Source organism: Oncorhynchus keta, chromosome 35, assembly GCF_023373465.1.
Source record: "Oncorhynchus keta strain PuntledgeMale-10-30-2019 chromosome 35, Oket_V2, whole genome shotgun sequence".
Classification (NCBI taxonomy): Eukaryota; Metazoa; Chordata; class Actinopteri; order Salmoniformes; family Salmonidae; genus Oncorhynchus; species Oncorhynchus keta.
This window is the reverse complement of record NC_068455.1, coordinates 18,475,478-18,503,467: the sequence shown is the minus strand read 5'-3', so window position 1 is coordinate 18,503,467 and position 27,990 is coordinate 18,475,478. Positions and strand designations below refer to the sequence as shown.

Here is a 27,990-nt window from a genome sequence, read left to right as displayed (position 1 = left end):
TCTTTACAGTAACATTATATTTAAAGTCAGAAAGTAACTGCATCAGAAATGTAAATCTGGCAAGCTAGGTTCATTATTAGATTTTATTTCAAGGCATCTTCCTCTCTCTTACGTCAACATCCTAAACGTAACGGTTATTGACCCCATATAAAAACATGAGAAATATCTTTACAAAAAACAACCATCGTTCTCAAAGTTGAAAAACGTCATTATTTACATGGCCTATTATTTTTTTAAAAATGGGAGTTTATATATATATTTTTTTACAGAAATTCAATCTACACTATATGGTTCTAACCAACAGGTCTTGATGCAGTTTAACAAGATGGCTGGCTTTTAATTCGGCAAGCTTTATCTCTTAGCAACATAAACATTATTACAGCAACGACAGCTTTCATTTCACCCAATTCAACCACAAATACACAAATTCTTTCAAATGGCACCCTATTCCCTATATAGTACACTACTTTAGATCAGGGCCCTGGTCAAAAGTAGTGCACTATATAGGAAATAGGGTGCCATTTGGGACGCATCTAGTCATTTCTACGAATATTATAGTGAATGTCAGGGTCTAATTATTACATAAATCACTGAAGTGAAGCTGCTCTTAGAAAAAAGTCACAAGCGCTGCAGATTCAATTACCTGTCCATTATGACAATATTTATCAAGGGTTTTCTATGTTGAGATGTGTTGTCTGCACTGCAAACTGAGTGGTTAGTAGTTAGTGTAGAAAACTGTGTGCCATACAAAAAATATATATAATTACAGATGAAATGTTCCTTAAAGGTGAAGTAACTACAAACATGAAGAAACAGATCTCCCACTCCAATATGGAGATACACACACAACATTACAGTACTATGAACAGAACTGGCATCCATACCATCAGATGTCTGTCTACAAATCCTCTTGCTCTGATAGAACAAATAATATACTCTAAGGGCTCGAACACACCAATAGTGTTTGTCTGCTGAGAGTACTTGTGAACCGAGTGCAAACCGGTTTTACATATAGAAACATGCGTGAAGACGTCAACAGTGCGCTGAACAACAAGCTGTAAACGACAGATCTACATTCAGTGCGATGTGTGTAACCCTTAAGGCAGAACATACTGGACACCCTTAAATGTACCAAGGTCCTGGCAGCTTACTGTTACAGAATATTCATTGCATCTCCTCTTTAAAATGAGGGAAAGAAAAGCAACAGTTCAGGGCCTGTATTTATAGTGTCTTACACATGCGTTGATCTAGGATCAGATCCATGTGAGCTTATTCATTATGATCTAAAAGGTTAAACTGATTCTAGATCTGTATTCTTATTCTGAGACACTTCTAGATAGGAGATTTGAACAGAAAAACAAACAAAAACTCCTGACTGTCAGAACAGTGTCATGTCAGTCATTCCGATACGCCCCGTTAGGTAGTGTTGCTTCTAAAAACAAAACAAAATCACTTTTTTCACAAGGATATCCTAAATGTATGTTCGTAAATGTAGTTATCCCCGATTGGTTTAGCCAGAAGGGTCATATTCATTACGTCACACTGTAGAGAAATGCTTTGCAGCAAAAAACGAAAGTTTCTCATTGGACAAGTTCAAGTAGTCTCACCCCATTTCAGTCAGTTTTTGTCCATTTGGTGCCGAATGAATACGACCTATGTGAATGGGGGTATTGAGGAGAGATGGCTACAATGTCGACCTGGGCCTAAGTAGGTTGGTTCTCAGTTCTATGTCTGAGGGTTGCTCTTTAGTCATCGTGGGTCTAGTCCTGGCATGGACCTCATCTGCAGCAGTGGGGGCGGGGTCAGGGCATCCCCCGGCTTCTCATTGGACTCCAGCACCTCTGCCACGCCTCCAACTTTCATCTGCAGCAGCAGTGGCGGGGTCAGTGCTTTTTGCAGTACATCTTGACCTTTTGTAGTGCATGCTTTTGCTTGTTGGCTGTGCCCGTTGACAGCAGGAGCAGAAACAGTCTCTGATGGTTTCAGGTTGGATCCAAAACCAACTTTAAGGTCCTCTGCCTGTGGTATTGGCAGACCTGGGCCTTTGGAAGTCTTTTCCTGGCCCTTGTCCTCATTCAGTCTCAGGAACAAGGGGCAGAGGGAGCGCTCGTCATCTCCATCTCCGATGATTGCCTTCTCTGTCTTTGGTGGTAGTAGCACCCTGTCTGTCTGAGGTGTGGGTACCCTCACAGTCCCCATCTGCCCAGGCTCGGTGTGTGGTATGCGGGAGACCACTGGAGGACCTCTGGGGCTGCTGTTGTTGTCTGTGGTAATCTGCTGGTGAAGGATGAAGATCTCGTTGAGGACAGACGTCAGGCTCTCGTCTTCACCATCACCATCTTTGTTGTCTTCGTCCTCCTCAGAGTTTCCATCTGCGTCGTTGATCCCTACACTGTCTACAGCGTGGTCCAGCTGCTTCCCCAGAACCTCTCCGTACTCCAACCCACTGCCCCTATCCTTCCCTGGGGCTGGCCTCCTCTGAGCTCCCCCTGACACACCTGGAGCTGACTGGTTCTGTCGGGCTTTAACCAATGAAACAACATCGTTGAAATTAGGAACTGAAAAATAGGAAACATATGCAATTTTGTTTGTGTCAATGGCATCACATTCAGCCAACTCAAATCAGATTTAAAGATTTCTACATTGAAACGGTAAAAACATCTGTGGGAAGTTACCTCCCCTGTTGCAGTTATTAAAAGTTGGAGTGAGAGAAATGGGTTCGGACATTGAGGGGATAATGATGGTGACCGAAGCGACACCTAAAAAGAAGTGAGAAATTGAAGAAAAATCCAAATCAAATCAGGAAACATTTCAATACAACTATGTGTCAGTGCAGTGTGCCTTGAGTCACTACAAGCCTACCTGGTGTTTGTGACTGTCGCATTTTGATTCCAGCGACACGTCCTCCCGGCAGCAGAGAACGGGCAGACTGCATGGCGATCACCTGCTCAGATGTGATCACTCCACCCACTATAGACAGCATTTTAGGAGGGAGAAACCCAGCATGAACTGGTGGGGAGGCAGAAAAAAAGGATCCAAATGATTAATTTCTTCACATGAAAGTTCAGTCTCTAGACCAGCAGTCTGTCTTATTGAAGTCAACCTGGCCCATTGGGTGCTGATACAGTAACAGGGTCAGAGGAACGGGAGGCTCACCTGGGGCAGGCTGTATTTTTCTGCCAGACCGGATGTTAGGTCTGGTCCTTTCACGCGGCGAACGCCACGTTGAGGGGTGGTTACTGGAAGGTGGTGTGATGGGACTTGTCTTGGGTCGTTGGGATGCAGGCTTTTGGGGGATAGAGTGGGGGACTGAGGTGGCTACGACCTTTAACTTGAGGCTGGGGGCCAGGGACTTTGGCTTAGGCTGTCGAGTGCTCCTGAGTGAAATTGTTTTATTGGGTGAGACCGATGAGGACGGCCCTCTCCACTTCCTTTTGAACACCATGTCCTTCTGTTTGGTCGAGATGTCCTGCAGTTTCCTGATGCTGAGCTCCTCTGTCTTTCCTGTTGAGAGAACACAGGCCAGTGTTATAGGAAGGAGAGACCGAATAGGAGACGAGAGAAGGGGGGTGAAATGTAAAGCCCATTACCAGATTTCTTTGAGATTTTCTTAATATCACCAGCTCTCTCCCTGGTCAGCCCACTCTTCAGTTTTTCAAGGCGCTCGCATTTGTCTCTCAGGTCAAGGACTTGTTTTCGGTCCTGTTAAATAACAGAGACAATACTTTATATTTCCTGAAGAGATTCTTCACTAAATACAAATATGGCTGTGCTGTGATTTCACTGTCCATGGTTATAATTTGCAGTGTTCTTGGTTCAATGTTACCATTAGCACTCGGACTTGCACAACCCATACGAGAGACAACGCTGTGCTGCGCTTCAGTACATGGCGACCCAGCACCAACTAATGTTTTCACCCTCGGGAAGGTAAGACTAAGAGTGCATCCCAAATGGCACCCTATTCACTAGTGCAAAAGTTTTGACCAGGCCCCATAAGGCCAATAACAAGTCAGTAATATTTAGCTGACTATTTCATTGACCTTGTTTGTGACATACCGTACCTCCCAGAACTGCATAATTGAAGGAAGGCATTAAATGGTTGTTTATGTCTTTGTAATAACATCGAGGGGGGGACATACTCTTAATCTGGGTCCTGTTTCTCCTTCCATTTCTTTAGCGTATTTTGCCTTCAGTTGTGAAGTGGTGCTCTTCTGTGCATTGTCTTCCACACTCTCAATGTCTACAGCCTCCTCCTCCTCTACGCTTTCTTCAACATCCTGAAAGACAGATGAGTCATAGTTAAAAACCAAAGAAAAACACGATTCTCAAGAGAAAACTAATAAGATTTTAATAGACAGAAACCAAACTGTGTTGTATAATTAAGCAATAAGGGACGTGGCATTTGGCCAATATACTACGGCTAAGGGCTGTACTTATGCACGACGCAAGGAGTGCCTGGAAATAGCCCTTAGCCGGGGCACATTGGCCATATACCACAAACCCCTGAGGTGCCTTATTGCTATTATAAACTGGTTACCAATGTAATTAGAGCAGTACAAATACAGTGCCTTGCGAAAGTATTCGGCCCCCTTGAACTTTGCGACTTTTTGCCACATTTCAGGCTTCAAACATAAAGATATAAAACTGTATTTTTTGTGAAGAATCAACAACAATCATGAAGTGGAATGACATTTATTGGATATTTCAAACTTTTTTAACAAATCAAAAACGGAAAAATTGGGCGTGCAAAATTATTCAGCCCCCTTAAGTTAACACTTTGTAGCGCCACCTTTTGCTGCGATTACAGTTGTAAGTCGCTTGGGGTATGTCTATCAGTTTTGCACATCGAGAGACTGACATTTTTTCCCATTCCTCCTTGCAAAACAGCTCGAGCTCAGTGAGGTTGGATGGAGAGCATTTGTGAACAGCAGTTTTCAGTTCTTTCCACAGATTCTCGATTGGATTCAGGTCTGGACTTTGACTTGGCCATTCTAACACCTGCATATGTTTATTTTTGAACCATTCCATTGTAGATTTTGCTTTATGTTTTGGATCATTGTCTTGTTGGAAGACAAATCTCCGTCCCAGTCTCAGGTCTTTTGCAGACTCCATCAGGTTTTCTTCCAGAATGGTCCTGTATTTGGCTCCATCCATCTTCCCATCAATTTTAACCATCTTCCCTTTCCCTGCTGAAGAAAAGCAGGCCCAAACCATGATGCTGCCACCACCATGTTTGACAGTGGGGATGGTGTGTTCAGGGTGATGAGCTGTGTTGCTTTTACGGCAAACATAACGTTTTGCATTCTTGCCAAAAAGTTCAATTTTGGTTTCATCTGACCAGAGCACCTTCTTCCACATGTTTGGTGTGTCTCCCAGGTGGCTTGTGGCAAACTTTAAACGACACTTTTTATGGATATCTTTAAGAAATGGCTTTCTTCTTGCCACTCTTCCATAAAGGCCAGATTTGTGCAATATACGACTGATTGTTGTCCTATGGACAGAGTCTCCCACCTCAGCTGTAGATCTCTGCAGTTCATCCAGAGTGATCATGCGCCTCTTGGCTGCATCTCTGATCAGTCTTCTCCTTGTATGAGCTGAAAGTTTAGAGGGACGGCCAGGTCTTGGTAGATTTGCAGTGGTCTGATACTCCTTCCATTTCAATATTATCGCTTGCACAGTGCTCCTTGGGATGTTTAAAGCTTGGGAAATATTTTTGTATCCAAATCCGGCTTTAAACTTCTTCACAACAGTATCTCGGACCTGCCTGGTGTGTTCCTTGTTCTTCATGATGCTCTCTGCGCTTTTAACGGACCTCTGAGACTATCACAGTGCAGGTGCATTTATACGGAGACTTGATTACACACAGGTGGATTGTATTTATTATCATTAGTCATTTAGGTCAACATTGGATCATTCAGAGATCCTCACTGAACTTCTGGAGAGAGTTTGCTGCACTGAAAGTAAAGGGGCTGAATAATTTTGCACGCCCAATTTTTCAGTTTTTGACTTGTTTGAAATATCCAATAAATGTCGTTCCACTTCATGATTGTGTCCCACTTGTTGTTGATTCTTTACACAAAAAAAAACAGTTTTATACCTTTATGTTTGAAGCCTGAAATGTGGCAAAAGGTCGCAAATTTCAAGGGGGCCGAATACTTTCGCAAGGCACTGTACATGTTTTGTCATACCCGTGGTATACGATCTGTTATAAGCTGGGTGGTTCGAGCACTGAATGCTGATTGGCTGACAGACGCGGTATATCAGACGGTAAACCACAGGGTAGACAAAACATCACATTTGTACTCAGTTTATAATAGCAGTAAGGCACCTCTGAGGCTTGTGATATATGGCCAATATACAACGGCTAAGAGCTGTGTCCAGGTAATCTGTGTTGCATCGTGCATAAGAACAGCCCTTAGCCGTGGTATATTGGCCATATACACCACACCCCCTTTGGGCCTTATTGCTTAAATATACCACAGACAATCAGCATTCAGGACTCGAACCACCCAGTTTATAATGAGGTTTAACAGTTCTTACACGGATGTTAATGACGTCCCCTTTAACGTTGTTGTTTTTGTTGTTGTCGTCATCGGCAGAATCCTCTGTCTCGTCCGAGGAGTTGTCCGTTTCCTCCTCCTCTGTGTCCTCCAGAAGGTCCACCACCTCCATCACCGCTTCCCTGTCCTCCTCTGTGTCCTCCAGAAGGTCCACCACCTCCATCACCGCTTCCCTGTCCTCCTCTGTGTCCTCCAGAAGGTCCACCACCTCCATCACCTCCTCCCTGTCCTCCTCCTCCTTCTCTGCTGTCACTCCTCCCATGTGCCTTGGTCTTGGTCTCGACCTGGCCTCACTGCAGGTCAAGACAGCTGAAGAGGACGAGGCAGCAGAGGAGTCTTTGGGAACTCCTTCCATATTCCTGTTGACGAGTAGCTCCTCACTCTTCTGCTGGGAACAAACATACTGGATGTTCCTCAGGATCTGCTTCTCAGACTCTCCTGTGGAGGGAAAGATGTTGGTTGAATGTTTTTTGAATGCTGAAATGTTACAGCAGTGTCCATTATTACCAGTTAACTGGGACATCTTCTTGACATAAGCTGCTCTCTCCAGGGTCAGTGAACTCCTTAGCTTCTCCATGTCGTTACTTTTCGTAGTCAGGATTTGGATCTCCTCTGTCGCCTGATAACATACATTTATTTTAGTTAACTTTTTAATCGATTGACAGATGCTTCAACAAAACAAAGAACAGCTCTGACCGACCACATTATTAAAATATACAAATACCTTGTCCGAGTCCTAAATGGCACCCTATTCCCTATATAGGGCTATGATCAAAAGTAGTACACTATATAGGGAATAGGGTGCCATTTTGAACACACATTAATTAAAGGAATGATTAACTTGAACAAAATGAACAATGGTTTGGATAAAGTTAAAGTAAACAAAAACGTTAAGAAAAAGTTACCCATCCGTTTATAGGTGCTTACTTCTTTAAGGATATACACTTTCACAGCTTTTTGGTCAAGTTTCAGTGTCTCCCTCAGCCTCTGGAAGCACCCATGGAGCTCAAAACAGCGATGCCTCTCGTCCACGTTGTGCTTCAGCTGTTTCTACAGAATGCAACAGGATGAAGCTCTATCATGGAGTCTTGGAGACTTGAATATGAAAACTAAGGCACAATGGCGCTATCGTTGAGGTACAGAACAACAGACTGTTTACACATAAATTACTCAGACCACACAAATTGACAAACAAAGAAAGAAAGAAACAGACTACTACTGTTTAGTCTAAAAACTAGAGAATATGAGATTTAGGTAACTAGAGTCTCAAAACAGACATGTTGTGTGAAGTTAAAAGGGTTCTTACACTGATGACGTCGATGAGCTCCTCTTTATTAACACTTGAATCGTCAGAATCAGTCTCGTCAGATGAGTTGTCCGTATCATCCAAATCGTACTCATCCTCCACCATCTTCCTCTTCGGTCTTCCTGTCCATGTCTGGTAGGGGTCATCAACATGAACCATCTTAGTAAGGAGATTGGAGTCTGCTGTGGAGGTGTTATCTTTGATCCCTGTCGTTGTGACCTGGGTTATAGGTGGTTTCGGGGGAGGCTGCGGCACTATAACCACCCCAGGCTGGATATTAGGGTCTAAATTGCAGTGAGCTGGGGAGATAGCATCAGCTTTTATAAATTTAAACTGGGGTCCTTTAGGGGGTTTTGTGGATTTAGGAGGCGTTTTGGTTTTCTGGAAAGGCCGCATCCAACTACACACCTCAGAGACTACATTAGAGTCTACATTGGAGGTCACTGTGGAGATATTGTCAGCTTTGACACCTGTGTTCTTAACCGTTTTTGTGGGGGATTTGACAGTAATTACTGTGGTTTCCGGATGAGGCTGCAGCACAGTAACACCCCCTACTACAGGCATCACCTTGGAGGAGCCCTGGGCTGGCACCGCCGGACACTTGATGATGATGGGCTCCTTGTTGCCTGTCTGAGGAACAATCTCCAAGGTGTACGTCCCACCATTTGTCACGGTGGGTGAGAGACTAACACAACCAGGGGTGGTTTTAGGGGCAGTGATAGTGGTGCTGGATGCAGTCTGGGTCTTTGGGAAAGTGACAAGGGGGACAGTACTGATGGTGGAAGCACAGCTACCAGGGCCCTTGCTCTCCAATGTGGTGAGAGAGGAGGTGGAGCTGTTCATGGTGGTCAAGCATTCAGGCATGGTTAAAATGATCATCCCATCTGAAAAGAAAAAATAATAAAGTTCAGCTGTAGCTAGGTTTCCATCCAATTTGACATATTTGCATCTGAATATTCTAAAATGCGCATTTTCCCATCAGAGATGTTTCCATCAAATTGACTTGTTGTGGATAAACGTCTGTGCATAATGACATAGTGCACATAAAAATAACTTGAGGTTGGCTTCCCGACTGCATCGCAGTGCTTGAGGCATCACTACAGACCAGGGTTCGATCCCAGGCTGTGTTATTGGGCTCTAGCGGCCGGGCACCTGCAGGATGACTTTGGTCATCAGTTGAACAATGTTTCCTCTGACACATTGGTGCAGCTGGCTTCCGGGTTAAGCGGGCAGGTGTTAAGGAGCGTGGTTTGGTGGGTCATGTTCTGGAGGACGCATGACTCGACTTGTGCATCTCCCGGGCACATTGGGGAATTGCTGCGATGAGACAAGATCATAATTGGATCGCAATTGGATATCCCGAAAATTGGAGAGAAAAAGGGGTTAAATCGCATTTTCAAATCTACTGATGGTTTTGTCACTAAATGTTTTGTGTACAGTCGAGGCCAAAAGTTGAGAATGACAAATATTAATTTTCACAAAAGTCTGCTGCTTCAGTGTCTTCAGATATTTTTGTCAGATGTTACTATGGAATACTGAAGTATAATTACAAGCATTTCATAGGTGTAAAAGGCTTTTTATTGACAATTACATGAAGTTGATGCAAAGAGTCAATATTTGCAGTGTTGACCCTTCTTTTTCAAGACCTCTGCAATCCGCCCTGGCATGCTGTCAATTAACTTCTGGGTCACATCCTGACTGATGACAGCCCATTCTTGCCTAATCAATGCTTGGAGTTCGTCAGAATTTGTGGGTTTTTGTTTGTCCACCCGCATCTTGAGGATTTTCCTGGCCATGGACCCAAAATATTGATGTTTAGTTCCCTGAGCCACTTAGTTATCACTTCTGCCTTATGGCAAGGTGTTCCATCACGCTGGAAAAGGCATTGTTTGTCACCAAACTGTTCCTGGATGGTTGGGAGAAGTTGCTCTCAGAGGATGTGTTGGTATCATTTAAAAAATATTTATTTGTTTTTTTACCTCCTTTTCTCCCCAATTTCATGGTGTCCAATTGTTAGTAGCTACTATCTTGTCTCATCGCTACAACTCCAGAAAGTCACGCGTCCTCCGATACATAACCCAACCAAGCCGCACTGCTTCTTAACACAGCGCGCATCAATGTGTCGGAAGAAACACCGTGCACCTGGCAACCTTGCACTGCGTCCGGCCCGCCACAGGAGTTGCTGGTGCGCGATAAGACAAGGATATCCCTACCGGCCAAACCCTCCCTAACCCTTGACAACGCTAGGCCAATTGTGCGTCACAAATGCTTGTTTTGCTATGGTTGAAAAGCATATTTTGAAAATCTGAGACGACAGTGTTGTTAACAAAAGGCTAAGCTTGAGAGCTAGCATATTTATTTCATTTCATTTGCAATTTTCATGAATAGTTAACGATGCGTTATGGTAATGAGCTTGAGGCTGTATTCACGATCCCGGATCCGGGATGGCTCGTATCAAGAGGTTCATTGGAGATTACTTATTATACATGGGAATCCTTGATCGGTCTTCCTAAAAATGTCCAAGTCATTGTTTCATAACATAGTCATCAACATAGTCAGTCATGTATGTGAAAGAGCAGCAATGCCTTGGCATGAATATAATCAACTGTCAGACACTCACCCTTGTTGTGCATGACGAGGTTGGGATTAAGGGCCTTCAGCTGGCTGAGGGCAACCAGCTGGATCAGCTGTCCCTTGGGGTTCTTGTATAGGGTGTTCGCTGAGGTGTTCCTTACCGGCTGCAGCACCATTCTCTGACCCGACGCGAGAGGGGTCAGGGACATGATAGGGGTCAGGGATGTGAGAGGAGACGGCATTCTGACAGAGGTACTGGTCCCTGGGACAGAGAGCATCGGGGGACTGGTAACCACTTCACTGATGGGGGACGCATTTTGCGGTGATACATTTGCACCTGTAAACAAAGTGGGGGATTTTTCATTAATGATGGAAAACATGGGCATAACCATGAAACTACGTTCAACCCCCCAAAAAACACCAATCCTCATATCACATCACACACTGATGATGCCAGTGAAGCACGAGATGCAGCATCAACCCAGGATGAGATGGACAGGGATGGGTATAGGCAGGCAGGGGTTATAGGATGAAGGTCACCACCAATGTTCCCTCTTATTTTTTCTACTGGTCTGCTGAGCTCAAACTTGAACGCTGTGAAAATTTTATGCAACTTCCGGCGCGTTTACTGTGAACACTGGGGCTGTAACCGCTTTTCGTTACAGTTTTAACAGTGGTCAAGTAGGCTTCTGTGGCTATTTGATCATAATTATGGCCTACCTGAGTGACCTACCATCAAAAAACAATGGAGAAAATGCATCCCACAACATTTTAACATGGAAATAGCTGTTCTATCAGCCGACAGTAGCAGCCAATGTGTGGTATTCAATGTAGGCCTACATTCCATGAGACTTTTGAGAGAAAAAAACAAGCTGGGCATGACATTAACCTGTTTATTCACTTATCCTAAAGTCAAGGACGTGACTGAAAATGTTGTTGTGTTATTTGATGCAAGAACCATCTCCTCAATCCAATATTACAGATAATCACACAAATTATGCTACCCTCTGCCTATTGGCTACATAGCTTATTTAAGCCTGTCTCAAAATACAACACTGTCCCTTCCAAGACAAAAAAATGCTCTTTACCTGACTCCTTTTTCAAAGATGTCTATAAATGCACAAATTTTGTGCTCTTGTAGGAAGCAATAACCCCCCCATGTTGCTACACGTAGCTCTCTATTTGATCTCAAAACAAGCACATCTACTGACATGCTCATGCTGTAAACACAGTCCAGTTGGCACAGATCCATATATGGCAATGGTCTATTTGCATATAGGCCTACTGCAGCACTGATTGGTTATGGCGCACAAGTCTGTGTTGAGTATGAGTCGTACCTGTCAATGCAATATAGAATCCTACTCCAATGTGCCTACAACAAAACCTCTTGAATAGTTAATTTTTCATACTGTTTATTTTATTTTTATTGAATATTTAAAAGTATGCAGTGAAGCCGCTAAACATCTTCAGCACACTAATGCACTTGTCCTCTTGCTCAACTATGCACCGGGGCCTCCCACTCCTCTTTCTATTCTGGTTAGAGTCAGTTTGCACTGTTCTGTGAAGGGAGTAGTACACAGCATTGTATGAGATCTTCAGTTTCTTTGCAACCAAAATACAGTGCCTTGCGAAAGTATTCGGCCCCCTTGAACTTTGCGGCCTTTTGCCACATTTCAGGCTTCAAACATAAAGATATAAAACTGTATTTTTTTTTATAAAATATTTTGCACGCCCAATTTTTCAGTTTTTCATTTGTTAAAAAAGTTTGAAATATCCAATAAATGTCGTTCCACTTCATGACTGTGTCCCACTTGTTGTTGATTCTTCACAAAAAAATACAGTTTTATATCTTTATGTTTGAAGCCTGAAATGTGGCAAAAGGTCGCAAAGTTCAAGGGGGCCGAATACTTTCGCAAGGCACTGTAAATGGTCTATTGATTCTGTATCCTCACAACAAAATCTGCAGAGCTGCGAAGATTGTATGCCCCAAATATTCAACATTTTGTTGGTGGCAAGAATTCTGTACAATCATTTTAGCTGAAAAGCACGAAGTCTTGCATAGTTCGTTTTGTTTCTGTATATTGCCTTTAACGTGGCTAGTTGATTCGATCACAATTCCCACAGTAAAGGGAAACGTTGATGTGTTAACTAACAGGGAAAACTCTAGAAAGTTGAGTGAAGTTCAATCTCGTGCTTCTCTGCGCCATGCTGATATTTCTTCTGCGTTGCAGTCCCGGGAAAGCTCAAGCCCACCACAAACAGCATGAGAGTGGCAGGCCACAGGACCAGGGCTTAGCCTGTGGGAGGCTGAGGAGTAATGGGATGACCTGGTTGGCCTAGTTACAGCTACAGTGGTGCAGAACTGACTGGATGTGTACCTGTAGAATATCTTGGTGCTGAGGGGGTCTTGGAGCTAACAGACACTGCAGATACCAGGGCTGCGGCACCACCCCTCACATGAGGAGTTTTGGTTGGGTAGACCATGGTGACAACCTGAATCCGCACAGCAGCAGTCACTCTGTTCTGCTCCATCTGAGCCCCCTGAGAGAGACAGGCACCTGGGTTCACTACAACCAGAGAGGAAGAGGGCAGAGTTAGTGTCTGAACACTGCCCAGAAACTGAGGTGGAACAGTAGTTACAGGCAGCCTCTGCTGTGCGGAGCTGATCTGGTTGACTACAAAGAGTGTGAAGACCTTTCCCACTGGGGGGCAGGTTAGTCACTGTGAAGTAGAGATGGAGGTAGCAGTTCAGTCTCCCACACTTGTCTTTCACAATGGACTGACTATTATTCAGTTATATGAATCAGAATTCAATGTCTCTGAGGGGTGGAGGGAGATTTCAGCGCAAAAAACTTACATTAAAATACAGTAGTATGATAAACTAAGCTTAAAAAAAACACTACAAAGACTGGTTCTCACCAATGAACTTGGGGCCAGCAGCAACTGGAATGGTAGAGGGAACACTTGTGGTAACCATGGTGGTAGGAGTGGCTGCCAGTTGGGCCGGTTGTCTCGTAGAGGACTTTGTATCTATGGCACCTTTAGGAGTTTCTGAGGGGTGTTTTTGTGATGGGACGGAGGAGGAGGCCGCCATATACCACTTTAGACAGGCAGGCCTTCGTAACTTGCCCGTGAGGTAAGCAGCAAGACGGTTGGCTGGGTGCATGGCTCCCATCATGCCCAGTTGCATCTTGGCATGGGAGTAGGACCTGCCATTCACCTAAAGACACACAGGGGGAAATACTGGGTAGCAATGGACTGTGTGTCTGTCCTCAGAGCTAGATAGAGTTAGTCCCAAATGGCACCCTATTCCCTATCTAATGCACTACTTCTGACCAGAGCCCTGTGCACTACAGTCGCTGGTTCAAATACCCGAGCCAACAAGGTGAGAAATCTGTCAATGTGCCCTTGAGCAAAGCACTTAACCCTAATTGTTCCAGGGGCGCTGTACTACTATGGACGTCCCTGTAAAACAACACATTTTACTGTACTTATAATAATAATAACCGGTGCATGTGACCATAAAACATGTATTTTTTATTTGCACTTCATAGGGAATAGGATGCCATTCCACATCAATAAGAGAAGGAAAATTAACTGATTATTGGATTTGTTTTGGGGGAAACTAAGTAATTACAATGCTTACCGTGATACATTTCTGGTATGAGATTTCTGGCAGCTTAAGGTTGCCAGTAAGGAGGCCAGCAGGAGAAATTCCTGTTAAGAAAGGCAGGCCCTGCCATTTCAGATCCTTTCTACGCCCCACAGCCTTGTTGTCCACTCCCTCCACGACAGGTACTCCCTCCACGACAGGTACTCCCTCCACGACAGGTACTCCCTCCACGACAGGTACTCCCTCCACGACAGGTACTCCCTCCACGACAGGTACTCCCTCCACGACAGGTACTCCCTCCACGACAGGTACTCCCTCCACGACAGGTACTCCCTCCACGACAGGTACTCCCTCCACGACAGGTACTCCCTCCACGACAGGTACTCCCTCCACGACAGGTACTCCCTCCACGACAGGTACTCCCTCCACGACAGGTACTCCCTCCACGACAGGTACTTCCTCCACGACAGGTACTCCCTCCACGACAGGTACTTCCTCCACGACAGGTACTCCCTCCACGACAGGTACTCCCTCCACGACAGGTACTTCCTCCACGACAGGTACTTCCTCCACGACAGGTACTTCCTCCACGACAGGTACTTCCTCCACGACAGGTACTTCCTCCACTTTATCCTCCTCTCTCTGCTCTTCCATTAGTTCTTCTTCATCTTCCTCTCCCATCCATTCCTCCTCCTCCTCACCGTTCTCCTCCTCCACTTCGTCCGGTCTCGGGACCTGAGAGATGAGTACCTTGTAGTGGATGGAGCAGCTTTCGCCCACATTTCTCAGGGTCTGAGACACAGGTTTTATAAGGTAACCTTTGACCCAGAAGGGGTTCCTGAGGTTGTCCTTGGCCATGTGCTCACACACAATTCTCAGCACCAGGTTCCTATCCGCCAGGCTCCTCCACTTACACTTAGATATAATCTCCAGGCGCTTGGAGGGCTCCGTGTACTTGGGACGATGGCAGGACAACGACTTCTCTGACATACTGGAAGAGTTCACTACATCAAGAGAAAGTCAACAGCCATTAGAAATGCATTTCAGGGTAGGCTATGATTTTTGGAAGCAACCAATTACTGATGTGTTTCACTGACTGATAAATATGGGGTTATAAAAAATAATGTGGTCAAATTTGACTCATTTAACTTACCTGGTGCAGAGTCTATTGGTTTGCAGTGATTGTCAATGACCTCAGGTCGGTTTGTGCTCTTGCTTTGAAATGCACGCACTCTGGCACATGTCATGGTCCTGCCTTCCTCTCTTACCGGAGAACAATACGCCTTTAGAAAAGGCAGGGGGTGAGAATATACATCACATTCTTTACAGGGGTATACCTAACACGTCTGGATAGATAGACACCCTTTTACGACTCACCACTGAAGGTTCTTCCTGTAGTGGAAGATGTGGTAGGTAGACAGGTGTTGGGGCGAGGACGGGCTCCGGGTCAGTCTCTCCATCAGTCTTTCTCCACAACATTCTCACACGCGGAGCAGGTTCTGATACCGTCTCAGCCTCCCTGAGAGCTGAATTTGGAAATGAATGCAAAATTTTATTTTCTACAACATTAAGATGGAAACACTTTGTGATGTATTTAACCTCATCTAATGTAGTGTAGCAAAATTGTTTTATATGGAAACTTTTTTTACTGTTCATAGAACAATGTTTTATTCTGCGGTTTTCTAAACTAGAGGACACTCACTATATGCCATCCTCATCCTCTTCCACTTTCTCCTCCGCTTCTTGGACAGGCCCTCCTCTGACGCATTAGAATCTGGTCCTTCTAAGTTCTTGAGGACGACCACCTTCTGCCTGAGGCAGCTGCAGCCAAAGATGCACTCAATCTTTCCACAGTGGATAATACGACGGTCCTGTGCCAGGCTGGCACACACACAGCCCAATCGGCAGAATGCTTTGAGGCAGTGAGGAGCCCTGCGCTTTATGATCCTAATAGGAGCTGTAGGGTTCTCACAAACAAAGCCCTGAAGAGAAAAGTGGGAAGTAAAATATGACGGTTCTGTGCCAGGCTGGCACACACACAGCCCAGCCGGCAGAACGCATTGAGGCAGGGAGGAGCCCTGCGCTGTTAGTGCTAGCGTGGCACATTTCTCAGGGATACCATCGTATAGTTGGTATAACACACTCACAAAATCAGCTTATTAAAAACAAGATCGAAACTACAAAACGTACTACAACACGTCTTTGCTCCTTCATGTGAGACCACACAAATGAGTTAATAAGCAGATGTAATGGTGTAGAGGTGTAACTGATCTTACCGTTGAGGTGAAGTGGGAGGTGAGGGCGACCGTCGCCCCCTCGTTTGAGATGCAGGTCCGGCGCTTGCCCTCCCAGACAACCCCGTCCTCCAAATCCCTTTGTCGGAGCAGGGCCTTGGTCAGCCCAGGAAACACGACCTTGGTCTTGGCAGCAGGCTGTGGCTCTGGGTCCGAGTCATCCTCTTCCACAGGAGCCAGTTCAGCGGGAGGTGGCTCTTCTACCTCTGGCCTGGACACAGGAGGGTCATGGGCTGGTGGAGGTCTCCTTTTTATAGTTTCAATTGTGTCATCGTGGGTGATGGGGGCGCCATGATCCATCAATAGCGGTTTTGGCTCAGTGGGCAATGGTGTTGGGGTTGTTGCAGAAGTTAGTTTAGTTCTGTTCTGCTTTAAACATTGCTGTTTTTGTTGCCTTTTCTCAGATTTTTTAAGTCCTTTGGATGTGGGGGGCAGTCTGGGTTTTTTGGATGGTGGAACAAAGGTGGAAGAAAGTGCCGGTGCCTGTTTCTTCAGCACACTGTCTAGGGTTCGGACGTAGCTGGTGCTCTTGGTGGGTAGCTGGTAGACCACAGGGGTGACGACGGTGGTCTGGGTGAAACTTGCAGCGCGCTCGTCAATGAGTTTACCTTCGTTAGCCAGGTACTCATCCAACATGTCACTGCAGAAGGCCGACAAGTTCTTTGGGACCACTTCTGAACTTGGGCAACCTTTAAAGCAAAAACATTTTGAATCCGCACCACACAGTAAATTGTATAGGGCTACATAGTATAGAAAACACAGGAGGGGATATAGCTGAGGCTCTTTACTGTTAAGCCTTTGCAAAAACATCAGCGGTAAAACGCGTCCCCTCTGATTTTGCAACTGTTAAAGCACCATGCAACATTTCAGACAAAATCAAGGTCGAAGGTTACAACTGCTGATGTGAATGGAGTCTTGAGGATTTGCTTATCAAATCAGAGAAGACATGTAGGATTTTAATGTAAATATTACCTTCAGGCTTGGAGGATGATGGCGAGTTCAAGGGGACAAACTTATCTCTCCAGCCTTTGATTTGGGTGAAGTCTGTGGTCTTGCCTGTCCTGGAAACAAAGGGGACTGAACCACCTGGGGGGAAAAAAGGTATGCCAATTAACAATTTCTATTTTCAAAATGTATTAAATTATCCTAATAAAACCCTTAACAAGGTTACTTAAAAATATACTCGACAATTTGAACAAAACAGAAACTCCAACATAAAATAACTACTAACTTGGAGAAGATGCCAACCCTGGAGAGTTTGATTCTGGACATAAAAAGGGTTGGGGTAGAGGTAGACGAACACCTAGGTACTGCAGGTCAATGACCAGAGTGGGATCCAGTAAACTCATCTTCAGTCCAACTTCAAACACAGATGACAGATAAGCAATCTTCAAGCATAGACTATGCATCATACTAAAGCATTCTACCATCATGAGTAAGATTAAACATCACATGATCACTGTCATGAAAATCACAGTGGGACATGAGTCACATGCTAGTGTGCAAGGAAGTTATTAACAATAAAAAGTATATATGCTGTCATTTACAGACATTTATTTGTGTTACCTTCTTGCAACACAGGATGAATGACCTGTCGATGCCTCATAACCTTTAGGTCACCCAAAATAACCTTCTCGAAAGCTACTATTCTTTCCTCTGTGGTTTCTAGTCCTCCAACTGAAAGAGACAAATAGTTTAACTGCTTTAACAGGCGTCAGGTAACAGCAGCTTGGGAGCATGATGAATCAAATTGGTTGTTTTCTGTACCATTCTCTGTCGCCTCTGGGGGCTTCTGAGGTTGCGCAGTCGTCGTCTCACAAAGTGCAGGCTCTCCCAGGTGGACATCAAGTGCTTCCTGTAATTTACAATACTTTATTTAAATGACACTTTCCTTAAATCCAATGGATATAGCTAATGCTTTGTTACTTGTTGTGAACATGTATGAGCCCTTATGATGTGTTATTGCACAGCTTATAATATGCTGTACTTTTTTTATAATGCAATTTTTAGCCTAGGATAAACTGTGGACTGTAAGAAACATAACCAAAATAAGGATTTCCTTGTTAAAGATCTCCCTCTCCCTAAAATAAGAACCAATGAAAAACAGGTGGTGTGGCATACCATGAAGTAACGGTAATAGTTAACTTGAAGGGGGTATACGTAAGGCATTCAGAACACCTTTCACATAACAGTCTGGGAGTAGCAAAGGGTTAACAGTTAGTGACTGTGTGCTTTGAGTCTTGTGCGTCTTCTCTCGTGATCTCTCAATTTGGCAGGATGCCACTGGGTAAACAGCCCTTGGAATTATGTCATTGAATAATGAACATTTCTTTGACAATATCCGTGAGAAGGTGGATTTGAAGTAAACAGAGTGTCTGGCCTAGAGCCAGTTCTGGCCAGGAGCACCAATTGTAAATGACATGTTAGGCCTACACTGTGTTCTCTCCCAAGATAAGCCAAAAACATGTGCTCTTAGGGTAACGTGTTACAAAGGTTCTTATGAATGATCTGTAACACTCATAAAGGTGTTATGAATGTAAGTAAAGTGTTACCAAAATAACTGACACAAAAATACATTTGACTATTTAGGCCATACCTTGGAGGTGAAAGACACGAACAGCTGCTCCTCAACCTCCTCCAGGTTGGGCTGCATGGCGACATCTGTGGATCCATCAATCACTGGGAGTGAATCACCCTTGGCAGATTTCACTCCTTTCCTAGATCTCCGGGGTTTATTTATCTGGGTTGGCTGACTAGAACCAACAGGTAAAGTAGAACTAACTGGTATGCTAGGGGTACTTCGGACAGGAGGACATGGGACAGGAGGTGCCTCACTGCTGGGAAAGTCTTCAGTTATCTCAAGCTCTTTGGCGATGGAGAAAAGGTTAGTGAGGTCGGCCAGTGACGGGGTTGGTGACAATGGATCAGGACCTAACAATGAAAAGGAAGATAACTGGAATGGGAGTGGAGACTGTGTAGATGGGTGTGTTAATGGTTCATAATTGACTTGGAATGATGAGGTAGTGTCTGAGGGAGATGGGGATAAGGCAGTGTCCAGAGCAAGTGAGTCAGGGTGAGAGGTAGAGGAAAATGAGGTTGCCTCAAAGGGTAATGGGTTAATGTGAGCGGAAGGCAACAATGGGATAAAGGGTATTGTTAAAAAAGGATCAGGGGCAGGTAGGCCTAAAAGTGATCCATGTGATGAAAATTCAGAGGATAGAACAAAAGGGTTAGGGGGCAGTAATCGTTCAAGGGCTGGGAATGAGGAGGCATGTACAGGTAAGGAGGGGGCGGTGGCTTCCGGTTTCAATGTAACAGGGGAAGGTAAAGGGGGTTCAAAGCCACCTCGCGAAGGACCAGGGGATGGTAACGAGGGGGTAAATTCAGGTTCCAAGTTGGCAAGACTAGGTGTTGATGACAGTACTGGAGCAGTTGAGGGAGGGTCAGAGGTAAGTGATGATAAATCAGTCGCTAGGTTTAATGTGACAGGTACAGGGGGTGGCAATTCTTGGGCTGGTAACAATGGGTCAGGGAATGGTGATAATAAGACAGTTGTTGGCAAACAAGGGGTGGGGGATGATTGTGCAATGGATAAGGTAGGCTCAGGGACAAGAAACAAATCATCAGCGGTTGGTAAAACTGAGTCAGGTTCTGGTAACAATGAGTCTGTGGCAGGAACCAAAAAATCTGTGTTTGGGACTGAAATATCCATGGGTAGACCAGCATAGTCTGTGGTTGGCCCAGTGGGGGCAATGACTGGAACAATGTGATTGATAGCTGGATCAGTAGGACCACTGGCTGGAACTACAGGACCACTGGCTGGAACTACAGCATATCCAGTAGAATCCCTGGATGGACCAGTAGATTCCAAGGCTGGGCCAGTAGATTCCAAGGTTGGGCCAGTAGATTCCAAGGTTGGGCCAGTAGATTCCAAGGTTGGGCCACTTGAGTCCATGGCTGGGCCAGTTGAGTCCATGACAGGGCCAGTTTGATCGGTGGCTGGAATAACAGGATCGGTGGTTGGAACAGCAGAAGATGGGGATGAAGACGAAGGCAATCCCGGGGGAGATTTCGGTTTGGTCCTAAAAGATCTGGATTTTGACTTCAACTGTTGAAGGTAGAGTGCAAGAAGGGGCAACGGCACAGGTTCCGGTCGTTTGTGTGGTTTAGCCTTCCCCTGCAGCTGTTCATCAAAACCTGTAATTTTTGCTTCAGAGCTCACTGAGGAGCTCTGGGAAGCCTTTTGACTGTTTTCAACTTCCTTTGCTGAATGGTCATTGATTGACACACGGGTCTTGACCGGTTCCTGGGACTGAGATGAATTGAAGAGGTCCTTGACACTGTGAATCACATTCCCATTGTGCAGTTTTCCCACCCTTTCAATAGTCTTCCCGGACAAGGCTTCAGGTTCAGAAATCTGGGAAAAATTGTCATTCACAGCTACTTCCACAACTTTGCCATTGGCAACCATGCCCTTAGTGTTTGTTTGCTCAACACTACAAGTTGTATTGGTTCTCTCAACATTGCACCTTCGTATTTTCAGACGACACTCCCGAATCAGCTCAGGGAAGTTACTTTGGGGAGGACCTGTTGCACTGCTCAGAAGAGAAAGGTAAAAGATTAGAAGTGCATTTTAAAGTAAGAAGCAAGAATGCTAAGCATGTAGCTTACTGAACTTGAAAACTTACCAAGAATGGTATTCAGTGGACTCTATGTTTCTGACTGACTTTTGTCCATGATCTGCTGCTGAAGTCTTTTGGGAGTTGTGTTTTCTACGCAAAGACTTTCGGGAATATTTCACATAATTGCACACCTTGGGAGATATTGTTTCAACTTTCATCGTCTCATTGGAGGGACTTGATTTCTTGCAGGAGCTGGGTTTATCCATTTTGACTCCTGACTTTTCACTGTCTGCAAGTATAACATTTTGAGCATCTGAGCTTAGGAGTACTTGACCTACTGCTGAAGTGTCTTTAGGATTGCATTTTGACAAAGACAGATTACTTCTAAGAGAGTTGAATTCCTTGGCAGATGTGGTTCCTGCTTTTTTCAACTCATTGCAGGATCTTGATTTCAGCTTTGGAGTGCTTAAGCTGGGTCCATTAGCGTTGACTCCAGATTTGTCTCTGTCTACAGGTGTAACACGTTGAGCATCTTCACTGAGGCCTCTCTGATCTACTGCGGATGTGCCTTTAGAGCTGTGTTTTGCCATCAAAGACTTCAGGTTATTCAGGCTTTTCCCAGGCTTGAGGTCATTGGTAGAACTGTTTGTGTCTTTTTTTGACTTATTGGAGGGACTTGTTTGGACTCCGGACTTATCTGCAAGCATAACATTTTGGGCATTCGGAGCGAGAAGTCCTTGGCCTCCTGCTGAAGTATCTTTGGAAGTGCGTTTCCCCATCAAAGACTTAAGATTATTCAGGCTTTTCACAGACTTGAGCTCATTGGGCGATTGGGCTGAGTCTTTGTTCATCTCATTGGAGGGCCTTGATTTCAGCCTGGAGCTGGGTCCATCAGTTTTGTCACCATCTGCAAGGGAAACATTTTGAGCATCAGGGCTCAGGAGTCCTTTATCTACTGTTGAAGTGTCTTTAGATCTGCGTTTTGCCGCCATCAAAGATTTCAGGCCATTCAAGCCTTTCACAGGCTTGAGTTCATTGGGAGATCTGGTTTCATCCTTCGACTCATTGGAGGGACTCATTTTCAGCTTTAGAGCCTGGGAGTTGGGTCCACTTGCAAAAGGGTTGAAGTCTGCTTTAAACCGAGACATGCGTACATTCTGGTAGGCTGTTACAGCAAAGAATTCAGTCTGGGGAAAGGTGAAGGTTATCACGTCAGGCCCACTGAGCTGAATATCCTCTGTAGCCGTTTCAGCTGAGACCAAATGCAAATGTGGTAAGTAGCGGTGCATTGGGTGCAAAATTACATTGCCCTCCTGGTCCATCGTGTTGTCAGTGAGCTTAAGCTTGTAGAATGACACTGGGTTCTGCATCCATTGGTGACCAGAAGATGGAGAGTCTGGATGGATGAAAACCCGTCTCAGCAAATGGGCCTCTGTCTTCCCACTCATTTGCCAGTCTTGCCCAGTCCACTTGTAACGTTTGTTGTCCACAGGGTTGATATCCATGAACAGAGTGTACTTCTGGAAGGGCTCCAAACCAGAGACGCGAAAGCGGCAATAAGGGAACATCCTCCGGCCTTGTTTGGTTATTATCATTTCGGTTTTGCATTTGAAAAACTCATTCCACATGTTGTTATTGTCCAACATCACCTTGATACCGCTGTAGGTGCTCTCTGGTGGTAAATTCTCTGGTTGGTTATTAGACCTGGCAGCAGAGTTCAATGTAGAAACCATTTGACCAGTACCCATTGCAGAACCTGGAGTAGATGTTGCTGGAATGTTTGCTTCTTCATTGGCTACAACTGCACTTGCTTGCCCTGTGTTTAGGACACCAAAGAGGTCAGGGGGAGAGGCAGCTGAGGGCAGTGCTATGGGGGCAGTAGCCCCCTCCTCATGAAGAACCATTATCCTCTCCTTCTTTTTGGCAGCCATGAACTTGTTAGTCCTTTTCAAGGGAAGAATGCCCTCTGACATCTGTCCTTCCAGGTTTTCATTCAGCATCCTAAAAACAACAAAAAGAAAGCTATATTTCTTTCAACCAATTTTGTCCACTGGGAATGCACTCTTTTGTATGCAATTCTCAGTACATTTGTGTACTTTGGAAATATCAAATTCATTACAAATGATTAACACTAGGCTAAATTACTATACAATATAGTATGAAAATAAATGCATGAGTCATAGCAAAGATATTTGGGCATTATGCAACTAAGAAAAACAAATCAAAATGTATCAATAGATAATGAGCAATTGGCAATAAAGTTGAACAAAAAAATGAAGGCATCAAAGAACTGTAAATCAGATTTGCAATTTAATAAATTGATAACACATGAACATGCCTTTGATTAAACCCCCAGTTTACTACGAATAGCTATGGAAATTGATTGGGGATAGCCTAGCCAGCAGATTCCAACCCTACCATGACACTTGTTTACGCTGAGCTGCACTGGTGTCGGAACGCAATCATGGTTACATTAACACACTGTGGAGCCGGCACGAGATAAGGGTTGGAAAACGTACCTCAATGCAGGGATGGCATATGCCATGCCACCGCACTCCAAAATGTAGCTTTATCCACAGTGATACATTGAAAATATATAAATACTGCAAGTTCTCCGGTAAACTGCCTACAGTGCCATATCCCGTCTCTGCATTGAGATTAGAGGTCGGCCGATTAATTGGCATGGCCGATAACTTGAAATCATCCCGAATTTTTCATAACAATCGGTAATCTGCATTTTTGGACGCCGATTATGGCCGATTACATTGCACTCCACGAGGAGACTGCATGGCAGGCTGACCACCTTTTACGCAAGTGCAGTAAGGAGCCGCAGTAAGTTGCCAGCTAGCATTAAACTTATCTTATAAAAAAATAATCAATCTTAACATAATCACTAGTTAACTACACATGGTTGATGATATTGCTAGTTTAACTAGCTTGTCCTGCGGTGCAAATAATCAATGCGGTACCTGTAATTTACCAAATCACAGCCTACTTCGCCAAACGGGTGATGATTTAACAAGCGCATTCACAAAAAAGCACTGCCGTTGCACCAATGTACCTAACCATAAACATCAATGCCTTTCTTAAAATCCTGCATATTTAGTTAAAAGAAATTCATGTTAGCAGGCAATATTAACTAGGATAATTGTGTCACTTCTCTTGCATTCTGTGCAATCAGAGTCCGGGTATATATATGCAGCAGTTTCGACCGCCTGGCTCGTTGCGAACTGTGTGAAGACCATTTCCTTCCTAACAAAGACCATCATTAATTTGCCAGAATGCTACATAATTATGACGTAACATTGAAGATTGCACAATGTAACAGCAATATTTAGACTTATGGATGCCACCCATTCGATAAAATACGGAACGGTTCCGTATTTCACTGAAAGAATAAATGTTTTGTTTTCAAAATGATAGTTTCCGGATTTGACCATATTAATGACCTAAGGCTCGTATTTCTGTGTGTTTAATATATTCTAATTAAGTCTATGCTTTGATAGAGCAGTCTGATTCAGCAGTGGTAGTCGGGCAGCAGGCTCGTAAGCATTCATTCAAACAGCACTTTCCTGCGTTTGCCAGCAGCTCTTACCAATGCTTGAAGCACAGCGCTGTTTATGACTTCAAGCCTAACAACTCCGAAGATTAGGCTGGCAATACTATAGTGCCTATAAGAACATCCAATAGTCAAAAGGTATATGAAATACAAATGGTAGAGAGAGAAATAATCCTATAATAACTACAACATAAAACTTCTTAACTGGGAATATTGAAGACTCATGTTAAAAGGAACCACCAGCTTTCATATGTTCTCATGTTCTGAGCAAGGAACATAAACATTAGCTTTTTTACATGGCACATATTGCACTTTTACTTTCTCCAACCGTGTTTTTGCATTATTTAAACCAAATTGAACATGTTTCATTATTTATTTGAGACCAAAGAGATTTTTATTTATGCATTATATTAAAATAAGTGTTCATTAAGTATTGTTGTAATTGGCATCATTACAAATATATATGAAAATAAAATTGCCCAATTAATCGATATCGGCTTTTTTTGGTCCTCCAATAATTGGTATCGGCATTGAAGAATCATAATCGGTCGACCTCTAATTGAGATACGTTTTCCGACCCACGTCGGCTCCAGTGTCTTAATTTAACCATGGCCGTGTCCGAATACCCATACTAGCATCCTAAATAGTAGGCCGTTTCAGTACAATTATTTTGTGACATTTTGAAAATGTAGCATGCTTTTAGTATGAAGGAAATTTCAACATTTGGGAATTTCACTCCCACAATATATCCAAACTGGATAAAAGGAGGGCTTTGAGATTTGAGCGTTCTTTGAAAGTAAACAAAAAAACAAATTGAAGATGGCAAAGAAGATGAGCAATGAGTCTCCTGCAGTGTTCAAATTTGTTTTGTCCTTAAAACGTCTTATGGCTTGGGGGGCAGTATTTCGACATCTGGATGAGAAGCGTGCCCAAAGTAAACTACCTGTTACTTAGGCCCAGAAGCTAGGATATGCATATAATTGGTAGATTTGGATAGGAAACACTCTAAAGTTCACAAAACTGTTCAAATAATGCCTATGAGTATAACAGAACTGATATGGCAGATGAAAACCGGAGGAAAATGAATCCAGGAAGTGGGATTTCTTTTATGTGGGTATTTTCAATTGATGCCAATAGAGTATATACTGGGTTAGGACACAGATGGCAGTTCCTATGGCTTCCACTAGATGTCAACAGCCTTTAGACATCATTTCAGGCTGAAGAAGAATGAGGCCTGTCAGTGGACTGAGGAAGAATGCAGAGCTGCTTTGCGCGCATGACCGAGTGCGCGCCCGTCATTTTTTTTCCTTTCTATGGAATACTCTATTGTCCGGTTTAAATATTATTGATTATTTAGAAAATTGACAACCTGAGGATTCATTTTAAACTTCGTTTGACATATTGACGAACTTTACCGGTACTATTAGTTTGTATTCGTCTGCATGTTTGGACCTCCTTGGAGCCAGTGGATTACTGAACAAAACGCGCCAACAAAACTGAGTTTTTGGGATGTAAAAGAGGGACTTTGACTTTTGTAATTCCTTTACTTGGTTGTAAAATGTTTGTATGCTTTGGTAAGCAGGGCGCTGTCCTCAGATAATCGCATGGTATGCTTTCGCTGTAAAGCCTTTTTTAAATCTGACAAAGCAGCTAGATTAACAAGAAGTTACTCTTTAACCCGATGTATAACACTTGTATTTTTTATGAATGTTTATTATGACCATTTCTGTATTTTGAATTTGGCACTCTGCAATTTCACCGGATGTTGTCGAGGTGGGTCGCTAGCGGAATGCCCGCACCAGAAGGGTTCAAATGATCACGACTATTTAATCGTACATCTCTGAAAAACAGTTATTTGCAGCCTGCCATGCCTTTACTTTAGCTCAACAACGTAGCTAACGTTACCCGAGTGCTTTAGTAGGACTTGATACCCTTGAGTTTGTTAAGCGACAGTATGCAAGAATTAGTACATACTATGCAGTTTAAGGGTGTGTTCGTCATATCACTCTGGAGTGCCAGAGTGCGCTCTGGGTGTTGGTAAATTCAGAGTTTCGCGCTCTCGGAGCGTTCAAAGTGCACACTGGACTCTCTGGGCGATGCGTAGGGTTGAGCCGAGCATTCTGAGTTCACAACGGCAGTCAAGCACCCAAGCTAACCAGCTAAAGTTGGCTAGCTTGCTAGCTACTTCCAGACACATAGGAGAGAATACCTCACTGACCATTTTACTCACCCTAGCAGAGCTAGTTAGGCTGTTTTCATGTTGTCTAGAGCGTTGGTGACTAACTGCGCTGCTTGCAACAATTTACTTTTTTCCCAACATTTACTGACACCAGTCATATTCAATGGGTTTAATTCATCAGTTATTCTGTGCTCTGGCACACTCAGACGAGAGCGCTCTGAAATTGAAGTAGACATCCAGAGTGAATTTACAAATGCACCCTAAGTATGTAGTACAGGTGTTCAGACACAGCACATGATTGCATTCCGACCCCAGTGCAACTCAGTGTAAACAATTATAACTACAGGGTCGGAATCTGCTGGCTAGGGCTAGGACTTTATGTAGGCCTATTGAAGATAATGAATGTATCCTCTCACATGGCCTGAAAAATCTCTAAGCGAAAATCATATTACTCACAAAATTTGATGTTGATATCACACAATCTTTTGATCGAAAATGGAAACACTCTTTGGCAAACATGTCACAGACACTAATTACTTTAATAATAGTTTATCTGGGTCAAGTTTAGATATTAAAATATCTGCCTACTGTTGACTACTTCAACCTTTAACATAGGCGTTCAATTGAAATTTAAGAGATGTACTATGTTACTACTGCCAAAAACCTTTTCCATTTCAAAAACAACAATATATCGTTAAATCAAATACTTCTAAGAGCGGCGGCCATTTTGCATTTCCACACGAGACAACACAAGTAAACAAACCAAACTGGCGGACCTACTGTATTGTGGCGGACCGTGGTAGCATACATTGTGGTTTGGTGACAGCACCAAGTGGTGGCAGGAATGTAATGTCAGTTATCTTTCCCAACCTAAGTGGATTAAGGCGACGAATCTATATCTTTCTCTGCCAATAGCCTCGACGTCGTGCACTGCGACGAGTAAAAACGTGGCTCGGGCCAAGGCCTAAGCACGCAAGACTTGTAACAACACACCAGCGCGTGCACAACACGATAAAAATCAATTGCGTGTGATTCCCAAGTCAATATGGTGGACTTCTCCTCAGGCTAGAAAGAGAGGACTTGGCGCCTGCAAATTCATCTCGGTCTTTCTCGGCAGGATCGTGTGTTTTACTAAACACATGGTTTACCGTATGCACTTTTGAACAGATCAAAATATGCGATGGTAATTGTCGATTCTTTGTATAATCCTCTAGTTATTTTCCTTAGTTAAACTCGCATCTCCCAGCTGGAGGAAACATGCGTGCTGTAGAACAACGTCACTG

The 27,990-nt window shown here is 43.9% G+C and overlaps 1 protein-coding gene across 5 annotated transcripts; it reads right to left on the bottom strand.

Annotated features, from left to right (window-relative positions):
* Nucleotides 1–69: 69 nt before the first annotated feature.
* On the bottom strand, nt 70–27,977 carry LOC118369057 (MAX gene-associated protein-like). 5 transcript variants are annotated; one of them, XM_052496659.1, is made up of 25 exons: nt 27,488–27,974; nt 21,036–22,970; nt 18,944–20,942; nt 18,115–18,202; nt 17,914–18,024; nt 17,579–17,707; nt 17,320–17,433; nt 16,330–17,036; nt 15,756–16,035; nt 15,431–15,579; nt 15,207–15,336; nt 14,087–15,057; nt 13,360–13,660; nt 12,819–13,007; nt 10,487–10,777; nt 7,867–8,750; nt 7,488–7,610; nt 7,068–7,179; nt 6,541–6,998; nt 4,140–4,277; nt 3,591–3,702; nt 3,157–3,504; nt 2,863–3,009; nt 2,676–2,759; nt 70–2,558 (listed from the first exon to the last, which is right to left on the bottom strand). In XM_052496659.1, exons 1-25 carry the CDS (start codon nt 27,511–27,513, stop codon nt 1,750–1,752), a joined length of 10,635 nt encoding a protein of 3,544 aa, XP_052352619.1. In that variant the 5' UTR covers nt 27,514–27,974; the 3' UTR covers nt 70–1,749. The 5 variants fall into 5 exon arrangements, with proteins under 5 accessions (XP_052352619.1, XP_052352618.1, XP_052352617.1 ...); XM_052496658.1 differs by having other exon boundaries at nt 70–2,522; nt 6,541–7,179; nt 27,488–27,977; XM_052496657.1 differs by having other exon boundaries at nt 6,541–7,179; nt 27,484–27,975.
* Nucleotides 27,978–27,990: the final 13 nt, after the last annotated feature.

Coding starts and splice junctions, on each gene's coding strand:
- LOC118369057 (XM_052496656.1), bottom strand. CDS start 27,513: ATGCTACCACGGTCCGCCACAATACA. Junction 15,580..15,755: donor GAGGATGAGGATGGCATATA/GTGAGTGTCCTC, acceptor TTCCAAATTCAG/CTCTCAGGGAGGCTGAGACG. Junction 13,661..14,086: donor CATACCAGAAATGTATCACG/GTAAGCATTGTA, acceptor GTGTGTCTTTAG/GTGAATGGCAGGTCCTACTC.